The sequence below is a fragment of the Denticeps clupeoides genome, chromosome 4, assembly GCF_900700375.1.
Source record: "Denticeps clupeoides chromosome 4, fDenClu1.1, whole genome shotgun sequence".
In the NCBI taxonomy this organism is placed as follows: domain Eukaryota; kingdom Metazoa; phylum Chordata; class Actinopteri; order Clupeiformes; family Denticipitidae; genus Denticeps; species Denticeps clupeoides.
In genome coordinates, this window is record NC_041710.1 from 30,440,507 (window position 1) to 30,458,364 (window position 17,858).

Consider the following 17,858-nt stretch of genomic DNA (forward strand, 5'->3'; position numbering starts at 1 on the left):
AATACTGCTTTCTAATGGTGTCATGGATATCTACTGCGTAAAAAGAAACAGACAGTCTGTTCCCTGTTAGACAACCCTGAACTAACTTGTTATTGAAGAATAAAAGCTTTCTCAACGAGTCAAAATTATTTTTTTCTATTAAGAAGAAAGCTTCACACAAGAGCTTGGGAAGAAGGTGTAAATATAACTGTTCTGGTGGTGGATGGAGTGGTGGACGGGGGTTCGTAGTCCACCAGCCTTTACTGGTGACATCAGATGAAGGAGCACAGTGGTCTGGATGGATCTGGTAGGGGGATGCAAACTTCACATTTCTGGATTGAGCAGGAAGTTGAGTTTCCGTGCTTTCAGATCTGAAGTGCCCTCATTACATAAAAAAACAGCTCTTGTGCTGTGGGAATTTGGGCATTCGGCCCCCGGAGAGGCTCCCAGTTGGCACGGCCCCTCAGAGGACTGGTGCTGTGGGTGTCAGAGATGTGGCCTAATTCTGCTCCGTGCCGCTACACCTCCTCTCATTTGGCCTATTTCTCTCCCTCGGTTGCTCTTTTCCCTCTGTTTCCATTCTCATGGGCTCCCACGCCTTTTCACTTCTTTATTTCGGTCACACACCCACACACACAAAAACAGAGACACCGGCATATCTACACTTCACCGGAATGAATCTATAATTGCAAAAGTTCCTTTTTGGTGACAGATAATAATAAAACAAAATATACACTGGAAATGACAGTTAGTTGTGCAGCCAATTCTCATTCGCTGCATTGTGTGCTGACTAGCGGGGAGCATTTTCGACTCGAAAGCGGTGCAGCGTGGTGAGAAAATGCTCCACAGGTGGTAGGCATTACTCCGAATTTAACGCTCCGCATTCTGAGAGGGAAATGAAAGAAAAGCAATCCGTTGGGTGTATTATTCAGCACCTGGTGCATGTTCTGTCCACTCTCTCTCTCTCTCTCTCGCTCTCGCTCTCTCCTTGCACGATCGAGAGAGACAGCGGACGTCTGTTTCCTGTCTGCATGGTGGAGGTGAGGCTCCTGTTCCCTTTCAGCCCCGCTGGGCCCTGCGACTTTGTCTCCCTGCTCCGGCCTAATCCCACATGGACACGAGTTTCCACCATGATTAATTGTGGCCCTGCCGAATGGAATGAGCTTTCCTGCCTCCTCCTTTCCCTGGCGGAACACCTACTCATCAGGGTCGGGGGTCATGGGCCCATATTGCAGGACGTGCAGCATGCCTGAGGAAGTTGTTTCTTTATCTCGACTAGGAAAAAGAAAGGACCGGGCCGTGGGCATGTTCAGGAGGAAAAGGAAGGCTCGGATAAACTCTGATCAGCGCAGAGTTGTTTTTATTAGCTTCTCTGTGGTGCTGAAAGCGCTTTCAGCGCTTATAGAAAGCACGCTGGCATGTGAGCCACGCAGCTACTCTGTATGGTAATTATAGATTATTACTCAGCCGGTTTGGCCGGGGTTCGCGGCAGTGTGAAATTCACACTATTGTGTCAATGCAAACAGGCTTTGGGTTTTCGTGCCAGTGTCATAATCTACTGCATCAGATGCAAATGTGTGGAAAAACAATCATGTGTTTCAGCAAAAATGATACTTCTGACTTAAACAACGCTAACACCAAACACTAAGTTCTCTGTATTGCGATCAGGAGGTAAATATAGGTCTATATGGAATGGATTTTTATCATAGCAGCCGTGGTCAAATGCATTGTTGCATTTGGGTGAAGGAGGGATGAGGACCGCATAGGAGACGACATTAATGCAGGTGCGTGAGAGATGAATGTATTAAGAGTCCTAAGCACCCCAGACGTCACCTGCGGGTGACTAGAACCCAGCACACACTTGAATGGCCGGCACCTGGCTTACCAGAACCGCTTCAGAGGGCATCAGAACTGTGGGTGATTGTCCATCTCTCTTTCCCTCCCGGTCATGTGCACATTTCGGAATGGCAGGACGGTGCAGAGGAGAAGGATGCAAACGCATGACTTTCACAGGACAGGGGTTTCCATGACATGCAAACTAGATTCAACAGGCTGCGTTTAACGTCAGGTGTAGACAGTCGGCAACCAGGATGGTGACATAGACACCATGAAACTCAGGACCGGCACACGGAGCCGGAAACCCCCCCAGAGTCAGAATCCTGACAAAACACGCTATCTCCATTTATCTTTTCCTTCAAATTTGGTACAAATGTTCCCTCAAAGATGAAATGTTTCGACAATCAATCAGTATTTCAGTAATACTTTATTTATGCAAATATCCATACAAGGTGCAATAAATACGATGCAATAAATGCAAAGCAATACAAGAAAAAAAAAGTTGAAATCCTGGATATGAAATAAACCAATACATTTTAATTATAATAAGGAAAATGCTTGGCTAAAAATGATGTAAATAATGAAATGTTAAAATGTAAAAAAGAGATATTCTCTGGTAAGCTCTTCCAAATGCAATGACCACGAGACACTAGATACCTGCCTTGTACGTTCATTGTCTGTATGATTGGACGTATCTATGCATTTTCTTAATTAGACCGTTTTCGTTTGTCTACAGGTGTCCCCTCCGGTCCACGTAACGTCATCTCCATCGTGAACGAGACCTCGGTCATCCTCGAGTGGCACCCTCCTCGAGAGACGGGTGGTCGGGACGACGTATTATACAACATTGTGTGCAAGAAGTGCCGCGCCGACCGGCAGACGCACTGCTCGCACTGCGACGACAACGTGGAGTTTGTGCCGCGCCAGGTGGGGCTGACGGAGACACGCGTCTTCATCAGCAACTTGATGGCCCACACCCTGTACACCTTCGAGATCCAGGCTGTCAACGGAGTCAGCAACAAAAGCCCGTACCCCGCCCAGCACGTGTCCATCGACATCACCACCAACCAGGCCGGTAAGACCCAGGACATGGTAGCCCACTCACCTAGTTAATTCATGCCACTGCCAGTCAGCGCCATTGACAAAGTGCTCGTTCAAATAGTAATTTGCCCTTGCAAATGAGATCATTTGAAATCAAAAGCATGTTGGTAATACGTCCGCGGCTCCCTTCGCGTTTTACCTGATGAAACACTGTCGGGAGAAAATGTGGTATTTAACATGTAAATGAATAACGTTTGGAGACACACTGCCAGTCCTCTTGCCCACGGACCATTAATTTGCTGCTATAACTTTATATCCAGCAGCACAATGGAACGCTATTATTGGATGTATAATTTCTGCAATACGTTTCCTTTTTTCGGCTGGAACTCCAAAAGTTTCTTTGGAGTGTGATTAGGCCACGCTCGCTGCCCTTTTTTCTGTTGCAATAAATGGAAAGCCGGAGCCAGCATCTTCTGCATGTTTGGCTTTTTCCCACCGAGGCCAGTGCGGCACCTTTATCTCCGTGGCACTAGCTGTGCATGGTCAGGCTCACCATCACCATGCACCATAAAAAATACCACATAAAAAGAACAGCAACAGAAGTTACAAAATTAAAATTAAATGGCAGGTCTTTCTCCCCCCTTTCTCCCCCCCTTATTTGCACTCTCAGATATCAAAGCGGGGGTTCTGGTGGAGAATTTAGTGTGCCTGGGATTTCTTTTTTTACTCAGTTCCAGGCTGTAAAAGACCTGACGAATGGGGGGCAACTCCGAGCAACTTCTGCCCTGTGTTAGCTCCCTTTGTACTTCTTTTTATTTACACATCACAACCACTTTGATGCCCCCCAAAAAATGGCTGCCTTGCAAATCGTTCAGCTCCATAAGCGAGCGCTCCAGAAATGCTTACGCCAGAAAAATTCAGAAAAAGTAAATATTTTTCTCCAGAAAGTAAACAGTTATTATTAATTTTTTTTATTTCATAAGCTTCAAAGCTGGTTGCATAGTCTGTGATTTATTTAGTAATGAGTCGTTGGGTCTCAGAAATCATTAAATCATCAGCTCAGGCCATGCCAAAGCCCACTGATGTCTGTAGCGGGAATTAACAATGGTACAAAATAACAGGCCAATATAATTAAATTTCCAGAACAAAGGACATACCTGGCTGCATTTTTAAAATCCATTTACCCAGCTTGCATTTGGCAGGGCTGTGGTGTTTTTTTTGGTCATGATTACAGCTAAACCTTTATTCGAAACAGTTTCAGGAATGGGCTCATACTGAGACATGCTGGCATTTCACTGCACCCCAATAGGGCTACCTAAGGATTAGGAGGCCCTTATAGGCTCCGTTAAGTCTTGTATAAGTTGATTGACTTTGGCCCTCGGAAGGAATTTAAAATGATTTGAGTTGTTGGAAACATCAGGCTTTAGCAAACAGTGTCTGCCTTTCTTTCAGCCCAAGGTTTCTGCTTTTTTTTTGTTTTTTTTTTTAACATTGAGATAGACCTGTGGTGTTTCCACACAGGCCATAAAAATGAATGAAAGCCATTTCTTAGGGCTGCCATCAAGAGACATTTTGAGATGTTTTGACCAAGTGGAAAATTTAAATGAAACCTATTTCATGTTTCTGTTTCCTTTTCGCATATGGGGAACCACGGGGGTCATGGCAATGTTGGTGGGGGATCATAAATGGCTCGCTCAGTTGGAGTGCAGCGGGAACATGACGGTTTCTCACGATACGTCCAGTGCCGGTGGAACCATATCAAGCAGCGTCCCTTTTAGGCGTCGACCAAAACAAGCAATTTTAATCATGTCTGCAGGGACGGCATCTACATAAGTAGTTATGAGATTTCCTCCCCTTCTCATTGTGCATTTCTCTCCTTACAAATCATAATACGACACTTGCATGTAGAAATTATCTGGTAACAACTGAATTAATTGTGCAGTGGATTAAGGCTAAGAGGTTAATCTGCGGTCAGTTGATAAATCGTTGAAGCACCTACCTACATTGAATGAGGGATTAAAAGCTAAAAGTAATTTTTTTTTCATTGTTCAGAAGTATAATTTTAATGTTCCATTCCAGTGTTCCAAAGACTCTTAAGTCCACCATTTAATACAAAACTGTATCTTCAAATCAAATGTATTGTCCCTTTATTAATGTACTTGTTTATTGGATAAATAACACTTTTGGGCAAATAAAAGGATGTTGGGTTTGTGTTTTAGTACTTCATCAGTATCTGACCACAGGACAGCAAGCATAAAATTATACCAACACACCACCAACCTCCCAAAAATGCAGTACTGCACACCATAATCTGTGGCGAAAGTGAAAATCAAGTGATTGTCATTGTGAAGCACAGCACACGGTGACACAACGAAATGTGTCCTCTGCTTTTAACCCATCACCCTTGACAGGCACCCAGGGAGAAGCGTGTGGGGATGGTGCTTTGCTCAGTGGCACCTTGGCGGCTCGGGATTCGAACCGACAACCTTCCGATTACAGGTCCGATTCCTTAACTGCTAGGCCACCACCAAAGACCCACCCATTGCCCTCTCATTGGGGAATCAAACCCCAGTATCCTGCGTGACAGGCAGGGACGCTCACCACTATAAAAATGAGGAAATGGCTGGTATTTTGATCATCAGACCGCTGATTAATATTTTGGGCTTTTGATAATTTGTACAACAGCAGATCAGTATCATTTACAAATCAAATATATTTATATGGACTGCAGGTATGTTGTTTGTCATCCTGATTCCTTGTGCAGTTTTGTCGTCCAATTAAATTCATATTGACCAAAAACAACTCCCTGGGACATTTTTCCCTCAGCCGTGCCAGCGATTTTAGCTGTGAGAACAGTCACATGTTACCAAACCCAGCAATCACCCAAGTCCAACATGGCTGCAGTGTGGTTTTGGCAGAGCACCACCAGGGCAGATGCTCAGCATATGGTGTTGTCTATAGTCAGCAGTCCAAGCGGTCCAACTTTTCCACTGTATCATTTCGCCTTCAACGTGCCTGTTTATTGTACCAGGCAAAAACAGTACTTATCAGACGCCCTTATCCAGTGCGACTTACAACCAGTAGTGACAGGGACAGTCCCCCCCTGGAGACACTCAGGGTTAAGTGTCATGCTCAGGGACACAATGGTAGTAAGTGGGGTTTGAACCTGGTTCTGGTTCATATGCGAGTGTGTTACTCACTAGGTTACTACCACCCACAGGGTTACTTATAAATGCTTGTCCTGGCTTATAATTATTGCATCTGATTGAAAGTCATATTTTTTCATGCTTTCCCCAGATGGAACTAACAGCAGTTGAGGAAAAAAGTAATATTTCACTCACAGAAAGTGGCAGAACTGCTCATTTAAGGTGTAAAGGGCAAACAAGGCTCTGATGTTCTCCTGTCAGTTGTTGGACCTGCTTGATTGAACCATCACATTAGGACCTTGCCCAGGAACACTTGTCCTCGGCATTCACATCTCCTCCATCCGGCAGACATTGATCTCGTTAGAGCCCAAATTCACAATCAATTACAGGCGGCCTCAGGTACGCGGTGCCATCTTAGCAGTGTGCTTCACAACAGCCGCACTGTAATTTCCACCTTATTACCTTCAAATTACGCTGAGTGTTTTCACCACAAATGTCTCAGAAAACAGCTTTGCATGCACTCCGTGTCTCAGTGCCGAGGCAGAAAGGCAAGTTGTTTTATGTCCTTCTTCCTTTCTCCTTCCCCCTCCCCATCTCACACCCCCTTAAAGCAGTGACATTGAAGGGAAGGCAGGGATGGAGGGAGGGAGAGGAGTAAATAGCTTTTGATTATCAGGGTGGGCTAATGGCCTCTACTGTCCCCGTTTGACTGGCTAAATGGCGGCACTTGACAGATAGACATACGGAGGCGTCGCTGGCGTCCATTGTTAGCAGTTAGCCTGGTAATGAGGTGCCTGCTTTTAATCTCCTCTGCGAAAGCTCAGCCCTTTGTGGACAGGTAATTGCACCGTTCTTATATTTGACAGGGTTCCTTGTAAGGGCCAGGGGGTGTAAAACGCTCATGAATCCGGTAAAGGAAGGGAAAAGGAACCTTTATCTCAAAATAATCAAATAATCTACAAATGAACGAATTAATTAATGCGTATTTAAATCTGTTAAAGAGACAAGTGTGGGAAAGAGGCTCAGATGAGTAGTGATTGGGAGATGATCTGGTTTTTATGTTATTTCATACTCTGCAGACTCTGACAGTACATGTCGAGGACAGTCTCGGTCTCAAGGTTGTAAAGTTAAAATAAGTTACAGTTCTAAGTGGATTAAACATAACAACAAAAACACCAGTCATTGGCAGACATTGTAGTAGTTCCAGCTCCGTTTCCTGAGGAGGGTACACACTCCTGCAACATGTTGGACCAGTTTGGTGAGCTGAGAAAAGGCGAATCTATAGATGCAACATTCCACGGCCTAAATTTGACCTCAGATTTCAATTCAGTGCTCTGGCGCATGACGCATGTAATAGATCAAGTGTGACAAGGAGTGTTATGCTAATGAAGAAAAGAAAACTTTACTTGAGGTGTGTGTGTGTTCTGTTTAGTTAAAAGGGCAAATGGCGATCAGGAAATGTTCAGCAGGTCCTTGGGCTGTTTGCGCTGGGCGCTCAGGACGTCGCGGAACGGCGCAGTGCACCTCAAAGTGTTTGGCATTTTCCGAGGGTGCGCGTGCCGCTCTGTCGCTTGATGCCGAGCACGCTGGCAGATGAATTATGTAGGCGTAATCGCTGACCTTTAAACCAGCAAGATTGTGCTTCATGCAGACAGCGTTACCTCTTCCGAATCAACCACGAGCGGAGCTACGAGCTTTTCTCGCCTGTCGGCTGTGCCAGTGTTTTTTTTTTCTTCTTCTTCTTCCAAACAAGGCTCTTTGATAAATTCTGCACTTTATAGTGAGTGGCTTCATAAATACAAGGCATAACCCCCCCCCCCTCCTCTAGCATACATGCTGTTGTCTGTTATAGTGCATTGTTATAGCGAGGTATCCCGCGGAAGAATACGTGCGATGCAAAATAATGCCTTTTATAGACTCCTCCGAATGCGAACACCCAGAGTGGTGAGGCGGGAGTGTCTGGAGTCACGAACACTATTATTATACGCCCCGGAGAGAGCTGTTTGTTTGCATTGTGTCACTTTGCTAAACTGTTCTCAAGCTGTGGGTGTGCCCATGGTCTTATTTAAAGACGGAGTTGCAGTGGCGCTCCGCTGAGATACGGTGCAAGAAATCACAATTACGGGGAGCAAAGCGGCAGAAGGAGCTGGACTACTTTATTCGGCGGGGAATCTTTATCATCAGCGAGCAGCATCCACATTGTAAAGTGTGCAAAACGAGATATATGGAACTAATACACCTGCATAACATAGTTAATGCTGAATATCAAAACCCTGCATGTGGCAAACTCAATAGTAGAACATCAGTGAAGGCTTTTTTGTAGACATTGTGATGAACTGCGATATGGACAAAATGACTAGAGCTGCCGATCACACAGCCAGAGACGGAGCGAGACCCGGGGAGACGATTGAGTTCGGTTCACCAGCGGGGCCATTAAACTCTCTTAGATCCCAGAACCTGTCTGTAGAGAAGGGACTGATCGATGGCATGATTTGTGAGTTCATTCACGTCCCGTCCCATTGTGGACAGTGTTAAGATTGACGATGCGCTCACCAGCAAGTATTTACAACCTCTTTCTCATAATTCCCTTAGTGAATATTAAGTCTTATTTGTGGATTTATTTATTTTTAATGATCATTTTAGGATTCCAGTTTATGCAGGTCTCCAAAGGGTACTTCAGGATTTCCAACAGTTAAGTGTGTCTAATCATTCTTCTTAAATGTAGTATTTCTCATTCAGAAACAAATATGATTCTAACAGTATGAGATGGCACACGAAACTGTTGGTTCTCACATTCATTGTTAAATTCATCAATTGCATCAATGTAGCTGTTTATAGTAAAAAAGTGATCAACCTTTTAGTATGATAATGTTAGCATCAATCTAATCCAAATCTATAACTTCTATAAATGATCTATAAAGGATTTCCAGCCATCAAATAAAGTCCATTTATTCCTTACCATAACATTTTATTCACCAGCAAGGCTTTACATAAATACAGAAGAATAACACAAAAAGGTAACTGATGTAGAATTGTTTTAAAGTGAATGTCTATTTACATAATGAAATCATTCTAATTCACTGTTCAACTGTATTTCTGTTTGTTGCTATCATTAATTAATTAATTCATTTTCATTATTCATTATTAAAATGCATGTAAATAGAAGGAGAAATTAGAGATAATAAAAAAAATGGATAGGCATAACACATTCATCCAGCCTTACCCAAGCGTAAGCCTTTTCTTTGGGGAATACATGTAGAGAATGTGACTTTGGTCCTGTCACTACCCCAGAACTGCTGCTGTTTAGAACTGTGCACACTTGTTTATTTCCCATGATCCCCAGTGCAATGCTCATAAGGGAGCAAATATACAATAAAGAGCTCAGAAGTCATTTCATGTCAGACGTATTGTTGTAGTCTTGAACTAACAGTATAGTTTTTTAGATATGACTTCTCTTAAATGTTGAAACTTGTCCCCTGTCACTAGAATAGCATTTCTAGCACATTCCTTGATTTCTACAACTCTGGCATCCCTCTTCACATGCAATAGCGATCAACCCTTAAGAAACAAATAGGAGAAAATCTGGTATTCCATCTACGCAAACAGTATATCAAACATCATATCCCATAACTATTTTTACAGCTCATTTGCCAAATTTTATTGAACAATTGTGAATGATTAGACATGCCTCTTAAAACCTCAAGGGTGTGTCATTTCACTAAGTCAGCTCTTTTAAAAAAAAAAGAATTAACAAGCATGAATAGTTAAGTGACAAAAATACTCATATATAATAATATTTTTTAATGCTTTGTATCCATGAGTGTTGAGACTGCTGAGGAGGAGGACGCTGCCATGCACAAGAATCTCTTTGTAATTCTCTCGCTTTTGTTGGACTGTGGTTCAAAAGCAAGGCTTCCTGAGGCGCAGACAAATGTAAGGGTGTTGTCCACTGCAGTGATAATTCTGAGGCCTTCACCACTAAACCCACACCCTGCAGTAAAAAAGCCGCTCCCTGACTCCCACTCAGGTGATCTGGCAGCTGTTTCTAACCGGTGGCGTACAAGGTATCAGCGCCGTGCCAGCAGACGCCGGCCATCCGTCTTCTCGCAGCCTTTCGCCCTGCAATGCCGCCGCCGCTGCTGGGATACTTGTCCCAACCAGACTGATGCCGCGGTGTGTGTGTGTGTGTAAAAGGGCAAAAATTGAGGTCAGCCATTGTGTGATTGTGTTTGTGTGCCCATGAGAGTTTTTGCACAGCACTACCTATGTGTGAGGCTGTGCATGTCTGCTTATGTTGGTGTGCTTGTGCGTGATTGATTGGCCGTCTGAAAGCCATTGTCTGTAAGGGTTGTGGCAAACTCTTGAAAATAAACTTAATTTGTGATAAAGGCAGTTTGTCATTTTAGAAAGTTCTCAGCCAGAAGATCATGTATAAAAGTTACTTTGAAACCACAGTTACATTCAAACTTCCTTTGTGATTGGCTGAAGGGTGTTCTAGGATGATGATGTTGGCCTTTAAAACATCAGCACAGTTTTCATGAAGTTCCACCAGTCAGATAATAAAGTGTGGACACACAAGGCACTGTGTATGGAACTAATTTAGAATTTTGAGACTTGAATTGAAAAAAAAAAAACGTTTAATTAATAATGCATGTATGATTATGTAGTGAAATGTGCTATGCATTTCCTTAAATTGTTATTACAGCAGTTATGATTCCATATAGGAACATTCAGCCCTTCAAATTCAGCCAAACATTATAAATACAATCATTCAAAAATACTTTAATTATTCTGTATTTTGTAATTATCTGTATTACCAGGGCTTTTTTCAGTTCTGTTATTATTCAGCTTTAAATTTGGTTGGAAATTCAAGATGACATCCAGGACAAGAGGTAGAGTTCAGAGCTTATTCACTGATTGCACCATGCAAACTGCTGCAAAAACAGTGGTAATAATGTCAATAGTAACCAAGTACGCCCCCCCCCAGCAAGACTCTGATGACAAATGCACAGTCGTTCCACCTCAAAACTGCCCTGGACCATGAAAACAAACCTCACTCACAGGCTTTTAGTGCTTAATAGTGTTCCTGGCTTTTTCCCCACCTCCTGTCCTTGTCAAATAAGTGTAAATCATGTCGTTTGTACAGAGTGCGTGACTAAGACCCACCTGCGTTGATCCGACTGCATCAACACTGGTGTTTCACAGCCTGTCAAGAAGAATGGTTTTAGTGTGTTTTAATAGACACCATGGCAACCAGCCAAGTCAAGGAGCATGTTTCTTACCAATCGAAGGCTGTTAATGTAAGATGAGGGAACGTGGAAATGATTTATCAGTCTGTGGGTGGTAAAATGTTTTCTGGATTTTTATAATGCTTGTGTTTATACTTGTAAAAAGTAAGTAACTGTAAGTGTTAAGTTGTTGGTTATCAATCCAATTATCAATGCCTCGATATCGATGCATCGTGATACATTTTCTAAATTTTTTTTTTTTACATTTAGAGCATTTATCAGAGCATTTATCATTTACAAGAGTTAAGGCCTTGTACACCTGTGTGGATGCTTTGATTTGCTACAAAGAGCAAAAAACTGGCGGCGTTTAGTCCGTGCTCACTGTGTAAAGCCAGAAATATACTTGCTGTGAGCTAATTATGCGTATCCATACGTTAACGTTTTAGCTGATATATTTGCTTTTGTACTGTGCGTCATAATCTGTAGTGTGAACTCCTTACCACCAGGGGTCAGTGTCTATGAATACCTGTATCTTAAAATTGTCATCTGTTGAGTGCAGATGTCGCAGCACTGGCCCTATAAAATTACGCAGATATTGCATCCATATCTGTATACGTTTCGTTCATTTTTGAGTATGTGCACAAAAACCAATGCAAAGAACGCAGAATACAGACAATGACTGTACGTACAGTACAGGTGAAAAGTTTGGACACACCTTCTCATTCAACGTGTTTTCTTTATTTTCATGACATTTACGTTGGTAGATTCTCACTGAAGGCATCACAACTATGAATGAACACATGTGGAATTATGTACTTAACAAAAAAAGGTGAAATAACTGAAAATATGTTTTATATTCTAGTTTCTTTGCTCTGATTGCTGCTTTACACACTCTTGGCATTCTCTCGATGAGCTTCAAGAGGTCGTCACCTGAAATGCTTTTCCAACAGTCTTGAAGGAGTTCCCAGAGGAGTTTAGCACTTGTTGGCCCCTTTGCCTTCACTCTGCGGTCCAGCTTCACCCCAAACCATCTGGATTGGGTTCAGGTCTGGTGACTGTGGAGGCCAGGTCTCCATTTTTTTGTTAAGTACATAACTCCACATGTGTTCATTCATAGTTTTGATGCCTTCAGTGAGAATCTACCAATGTAAATGGTCATGAAGATAAGGTGTGTCCAAACTTTTGGGCTGTACTGTACGTTCAAACATGCATAGTTAAGAGCAAGTTTATTTCTGCATCAACAGTCTTATATACTGGTAGTTCTACTTTAAATGCACACGGCACTATGCTGTGGGTGGAGTCAGTCCTGATGCAGATCGGCTATCCACCAAGCAGAGGAACCGATCAGACTGGTCCAAACTCCTGAGGTCCCTTTATTATTTCATTTTGTATTTCATAAAAGCAGTCTCATTTGGTGCGTGTAATTTAATGTCTCCGTCACATGTACGAGCGGTTACCGACATTTACCAGGGCGTGGCTGAACTGAGGTGCTGTAACCATAATAAATAGAGACCATGATGGAAACCCCAGCAGCGGTGTGAGATTCTCTTTCTTTTTGGTGGGTCTTGACAGCCACAGTCACTCAACAGGCATATTTACACTTTGAAAAAAATGGATATGTTAAGATCCCCTGATTTGGGAACATTCTCACATGTCTCTGAAAAATATTCTATAATATTCAGAACCTGTTTCTGATCAATGCATGAACCAACTTGGGCAACAAACAAATTCCAAAAAAATATTTAAATGATTTATGCATTTAAAAAAAAAATTAAGTACTGGTATCAAACAAACAAAAAAAAAATGTCAGAAACCGCAAGAAGCTTTAGGGCAGAACTAGAAGGAGAGTGCAGAGAAAGAAGGGACAACTGCAGGATACAGTGACAAATCACTGTCACCGCAGAGCGCCGGGCCCCTGTTGTCCTGCAGTCACCGAAGCAGAAGGGCACCGCAAAGATGCCACAGTCCTGACCTCGGGCCTGTCACACTGGCAGCCAGGCTGTCCCCAAGCCTTTATCTGGCGCCTGGGATCAGAGTTGGGGCACCGTGGCACCACAGCCAGCAGTAAACAGGCTGTGTCGTGGGATGACGAGCGCTGACCCAGGCCACTAAAACATTTTCTGTCCCACTGTCCTGACTGTGGCCCGAGGACTAGTCTGGTTTTGGTAATATCTAAGATGATCTTTAATCAGCAGCTACTATAGGCAGCAGGGCGTTTAGGGTCAGTTTCCCATCCACGCATTAAACATAGTTTATTTAAGCAGAAGATGTTCTTAGCATTCATGCTCCAGTGCAGTTTGTTCCAGGAACATTGGAAAGCAGCAGCACAGTTCTGCAGGCAGGACAGAATCCCTGGATCAGTTCAAAGGTGCTCTGTGTTTGTGATAAATAAAGAACTACATAGAATCAAGAGACTCCACAGCATCAGGCCTGGTTGGTTCTGGTGCATTGTAAAATAGAAAATTAAACATTTATCAAAAATACATAGGCACCCACTTTTACATGCGCACACACCCCTCAGCAGGGAAGCTGCAGCCCGTCAAGAATAGCAAACGGCTGTCCTCCGTTTAGGAAAAATAAATACATTTTAAAAAGTAGGCAAATCTCTGGGCCCTTTTTGGGAAATGAGAAGGGCGGGCATGTTCCCCAAGCGTGCCGAGAAAATGCAGGAGAAGCAATTTAAAATCCCGGAAGCTGCCTGTAACAATGTGTGCCTGCGTCCGGTAATTGATAATGCGGTGCAGGGCTGGCCAGCGGAGCGTGAATGGAGCCGAGCACCCCGGCGCAAGGTGAGGCTGGGCCCGGACGTGCTGCATATAGAAATGAGGTGTCAGAGGGGGGGGGCGGGTGGCGTTGGCAAAATTTCACGTTCTCTTGTGTGAGTGTGTGTGGGTGAATATATCACCCTGCCAAATATGCCTCATTTTCTTCCTTGTGCGTGCATGTGTGTAAATGTGTGTGTGTGAGACTGTGTCTGTTTCTCCACCGTTCTAACTGTGTTGGAGAAGAGGAAACTAGATCTTATTATTAATCATGCAAGTCCATCACACGGGGGGCACAGTTTATGATGGGACCAATGACTTCCTGGCCAGTATCAGTGGAAGAAAGGTAGAAATGGCAAACTGAAAGAGCAGTAGATTCTTATTTTTTATTATTGTGCATGAGCTCCCCCTGACAATGCCCTGTCATATGAGTGTGTTCCACTCCATCCAAGTCATACAGCCAGTCTGGGTGTCTGAGGTGGGCGGGTGGGGGTTCTGATGCCTCGATGGACAAAAGCTGAGCAGGAAATTGAATGGGCTGCATCTTCATTCACAGCACATATGTGTGCATTCAGGTGTGATGCTCTGAAAGGCCCGGCAAGTAGGAGGGAAAAAAAAAGTGTATTCTAAAGAGCGCTTTTGGAAAGAAAAACTCAGCCTGGGTACGTTTTATTTTGATCTTTAATTAATGCTGACCAGTGTTTTTAACATGTTCTCTCTCTTTTCTCTCGTTTTTCTCTCCCACTCTACCCCCTCCACCCTTCTCTTTCCTGTTCCTCCTTTTTTCCCTCTTTCTCTCATCCTCAATGCTCAGCTCCCTCCATCATCCCCATCATGCACCAGGTCAGCTCCACGATGAAGAGCTTCACGCTGTCATGGCCACAACCGGAGCAGCCCAACGGCATCATCCTGGACTACGAGCTGCGCTTCTACGAGAAGGTGAGGTGCCCCATCGATCGGACCCTCCTGACATCAGAAACCAGAGGAAAACCAAACAAATCAGTTCATTCTTAAATATAAGTAGTTCGTCTCTCGAAGACCAGGTTGCGAGGCAGAAACGAGACGTAATTCCATTCTGTGATCCCCTCCCCTTATTCCCGCAAGACCACGCCCACATCCCTTCTGTGCTTGATCCTGATCATGACGTTCTTCCAGAAGAGTGACATAATCAAAGAAACAAAGCCCACACCCTGTCATGCCAGACATGACACCGTGTTGACGCAGAGGAGGAGGTTGCTAGGCAATGCCTGGGGCCAAACCAGTCGGCAACGAGGCACCTCCTTAAGTGGCGCGCCGCTGATTGAGCTGGCCGGTCCCCACCAAGTGGGTCTGGGCAGGAGTGAGCTTGCGCACCAATTACATCTAATGACCTCATTCCCTGGCCAAAGCGTCGCCGTCTCCCAGCTAAGGGTCCTCACGGCCCCCGAAACGTCTCCACCTTAATGGAGACACAGACACAAGTGCACACAGGTATCACGTGGGCAACATTAGTGATGAAGCCAGGCCTGGCCAACATCTTAAGCTAAAGTAGATCTTATTAGCTTATTAGAATTTATAGAGCATTTTACAAAAGCGTGTCTCGTAGGTTAACTATTGGTCTGGAATAAAAAAAAATTAGTTCAGTATATGTACATGCTCACGTTCAGGAATATTGCAGAAATGGATTTGATTGGCTGTTGCCACAAGCAATCGGCCAAAAAAATGCGCTGGAAATGTTGTGCCATGCAGTGGACACTAGTATGAAGGTTCAACGGTACTCATACACACAAACACACACACGCAGACACACACACACATTGTCCTTTCAGGTTTGCTTTGTTCAAATGAACACGTTCAAGCGCACACTCAGAAATATACAGACAGATTCCATATACACACAGATCTGTGTTCATTTTGGAGAGGCCCTTCAGAGCCGAAGCATCACGGTGTCTGGGCTTCGTGTTGATGGGGTGAAGCCCTCCACCTTATAAACTCAACAGCAGTAGACATACACACACTCACACACACATAAACAGTGATCCAGCTATTCCATGGGCCGCGGGCTGATAGTGAAGCACGTACGACGACAGGACCCTGACCTCCAGCCTGCTTCGGTCACATTCGTGAGCCGCGCCTCTGAAAGCTTTTGTCTTTTTATATATTAGGCGCGGCAATCGTCCGCTGCTTTCTCCGAAGACGCCACTTGGCACCACGGCTAATGAGTTCAGTTATGAAAACAGATTTAATCAAATGTGCTCCACATATATCCTCTACACACAATAGATTAGCGTCATGCAAATACAGCTCATCGGGCCACTTATTTGCTGATAAATATTCATGAGGTTATTATCGTGTAGTTATTTAGGTTTGCGCGCCCTGTAGGCATATACAGAAGATGCCTTCTTCATAACCGTAGCATGAATTTGAAAGAAAAAAACGGAACAAAACAACAAAAGTCAAACTCTGGACTCCTCAGACAGCCCAGAGACACTCCGGTCTAAGAGACACAGCAGGGTTTAGAGACAGTCATTTTCCTTCCCTGTGATTGTCTCCCATGTTTCATGCAGCAAAAGCCAAATGCTGAGTGTCTCAGAGAGAGAGAGAGAGAGAGAGAGAGAGACATAGTTTCGGGGTGGCTGCTCATGGCCCGAGGTCCAGAAATGATGGGTTTGTGACAGGAGGGAGGCAGTCTGGAGAGTCGATTCCCACCTCGGCGATCTCCCTGACACGCCCGCTGGAGGTTTGCCTGCTGGCTCGCTTTAAATATGGTTATTTGCCTTGGTGAAGAAGTTTGGGGAAATTGAGGTGAAGGTCTTGGGTCAACAGTGTGTCAGTAGTGCAATTGCATAACACAGTGTGTAACGTTTAGGCCCAGGTTGTACTTTTTGACATTCAGTGTATTGGAGCCAGAAGAAAAGAATGATCTCTTTTACATCTATGTTTGATGACTTACAATCAGTAGTTACAGGGACAGTCCCCCTGGAGACACTCAGGGACAAGTCTGTAGGCAAATGGGTAATAAACTTGACAATGAACCCGAAGACCCAGGTTCAAACCCCACTAGCATTGTGTCCCTGAGCAAGACACTTAACCATGAGTATCTACAGGGGGGACTGTCCCTGTAACTACTGACTGAAAAGGGCCGTAAATGTAAACATAAGTGTCTTGCTCAGGAACACAATGTTAGTAAGTGAGATTTTAACCTGGGTCTTCGGGTTCAAATGTGTGTTACCCATTAGGCTTTTTGTCATGGCCAACGCGCCTCCAGCCCGCTAGAGGGCGCCTCACCAGCCTGGGAGACGACGACCCAGAAGCGGAAATGGAAGCGGGCGGTGGCAAGTATAAAAGTGAGGTAACCCCAAGGAGACACGCCCGCTCTTTGTATGAGTTTACTCGCCAGAGACGCTAGCTCTCTCACCCACGACCTAAGATAATAGTGATTCCTGAAATACGACCTTCGCCTGCCCACGACTTCGAGAATTGCCTGATCCCCTGGAAACCACGAAAAGAACCCCGACCGGAACTTCCTGGCCACAACCTCTGCCTGCCCCTGACCTTGAACCTACCTGGCCCCTCGGTTAAGACGGGATTCCATGCTCCCCTACCTTCCTGCCGCCCAAGACCTACTCCCGTCCAGTCCAAGATCCCGGACCATCCTGAAACCCGCCGTCTTCCGGTTCTCCTCTGCCCCGGTCCTTCCCAAAGATCCCGAACTGACTCCCCGCTGCGTGGCAGCGCGTCCATTGCTTCCTCATTCCTCGTCGGCCAGGCGCCCCCGGTCCTCCTGCCCCGCTCGCCCAGCGTCCTCTACCGGTACGACGGCTTATCCCCACACCCAAAGTATGTCTGCAAGTACGTCATCGAATTCCCCCTGTGACACTTTTTAA

At 44.6% G+C, this 17,858-nt stretch overlaps 1 protein-coding gene across 2 annotated transcripts in view; it reads left to right on the forward strand.

Annotated features, from left to right (window-relative positions):
- The window catches only part of ephb1 (EPH receptor B1), a 161,924-nt gene that overhangs the window by 105,856 nt on the left and 38,210 nt on the right, over window positions 1–17,858 (forward strand). For both annotated transcript variants that reach the window (XM_028975172.1, XM_028975173.1), the window contains exons 5-6: window positions 2,552–2,890; window positions 14,807–14,931. In XM_028975172.1, the coding sequence (XP_028831005.1) occupies window positions 2,552–2,890; window positions 14,807–14,931 (464 nt within the window). The remainder of the gene's footprint in view (window positions 1–2,551; window positions 2,891–14,806; window positions 14,932–17,858) is intronic.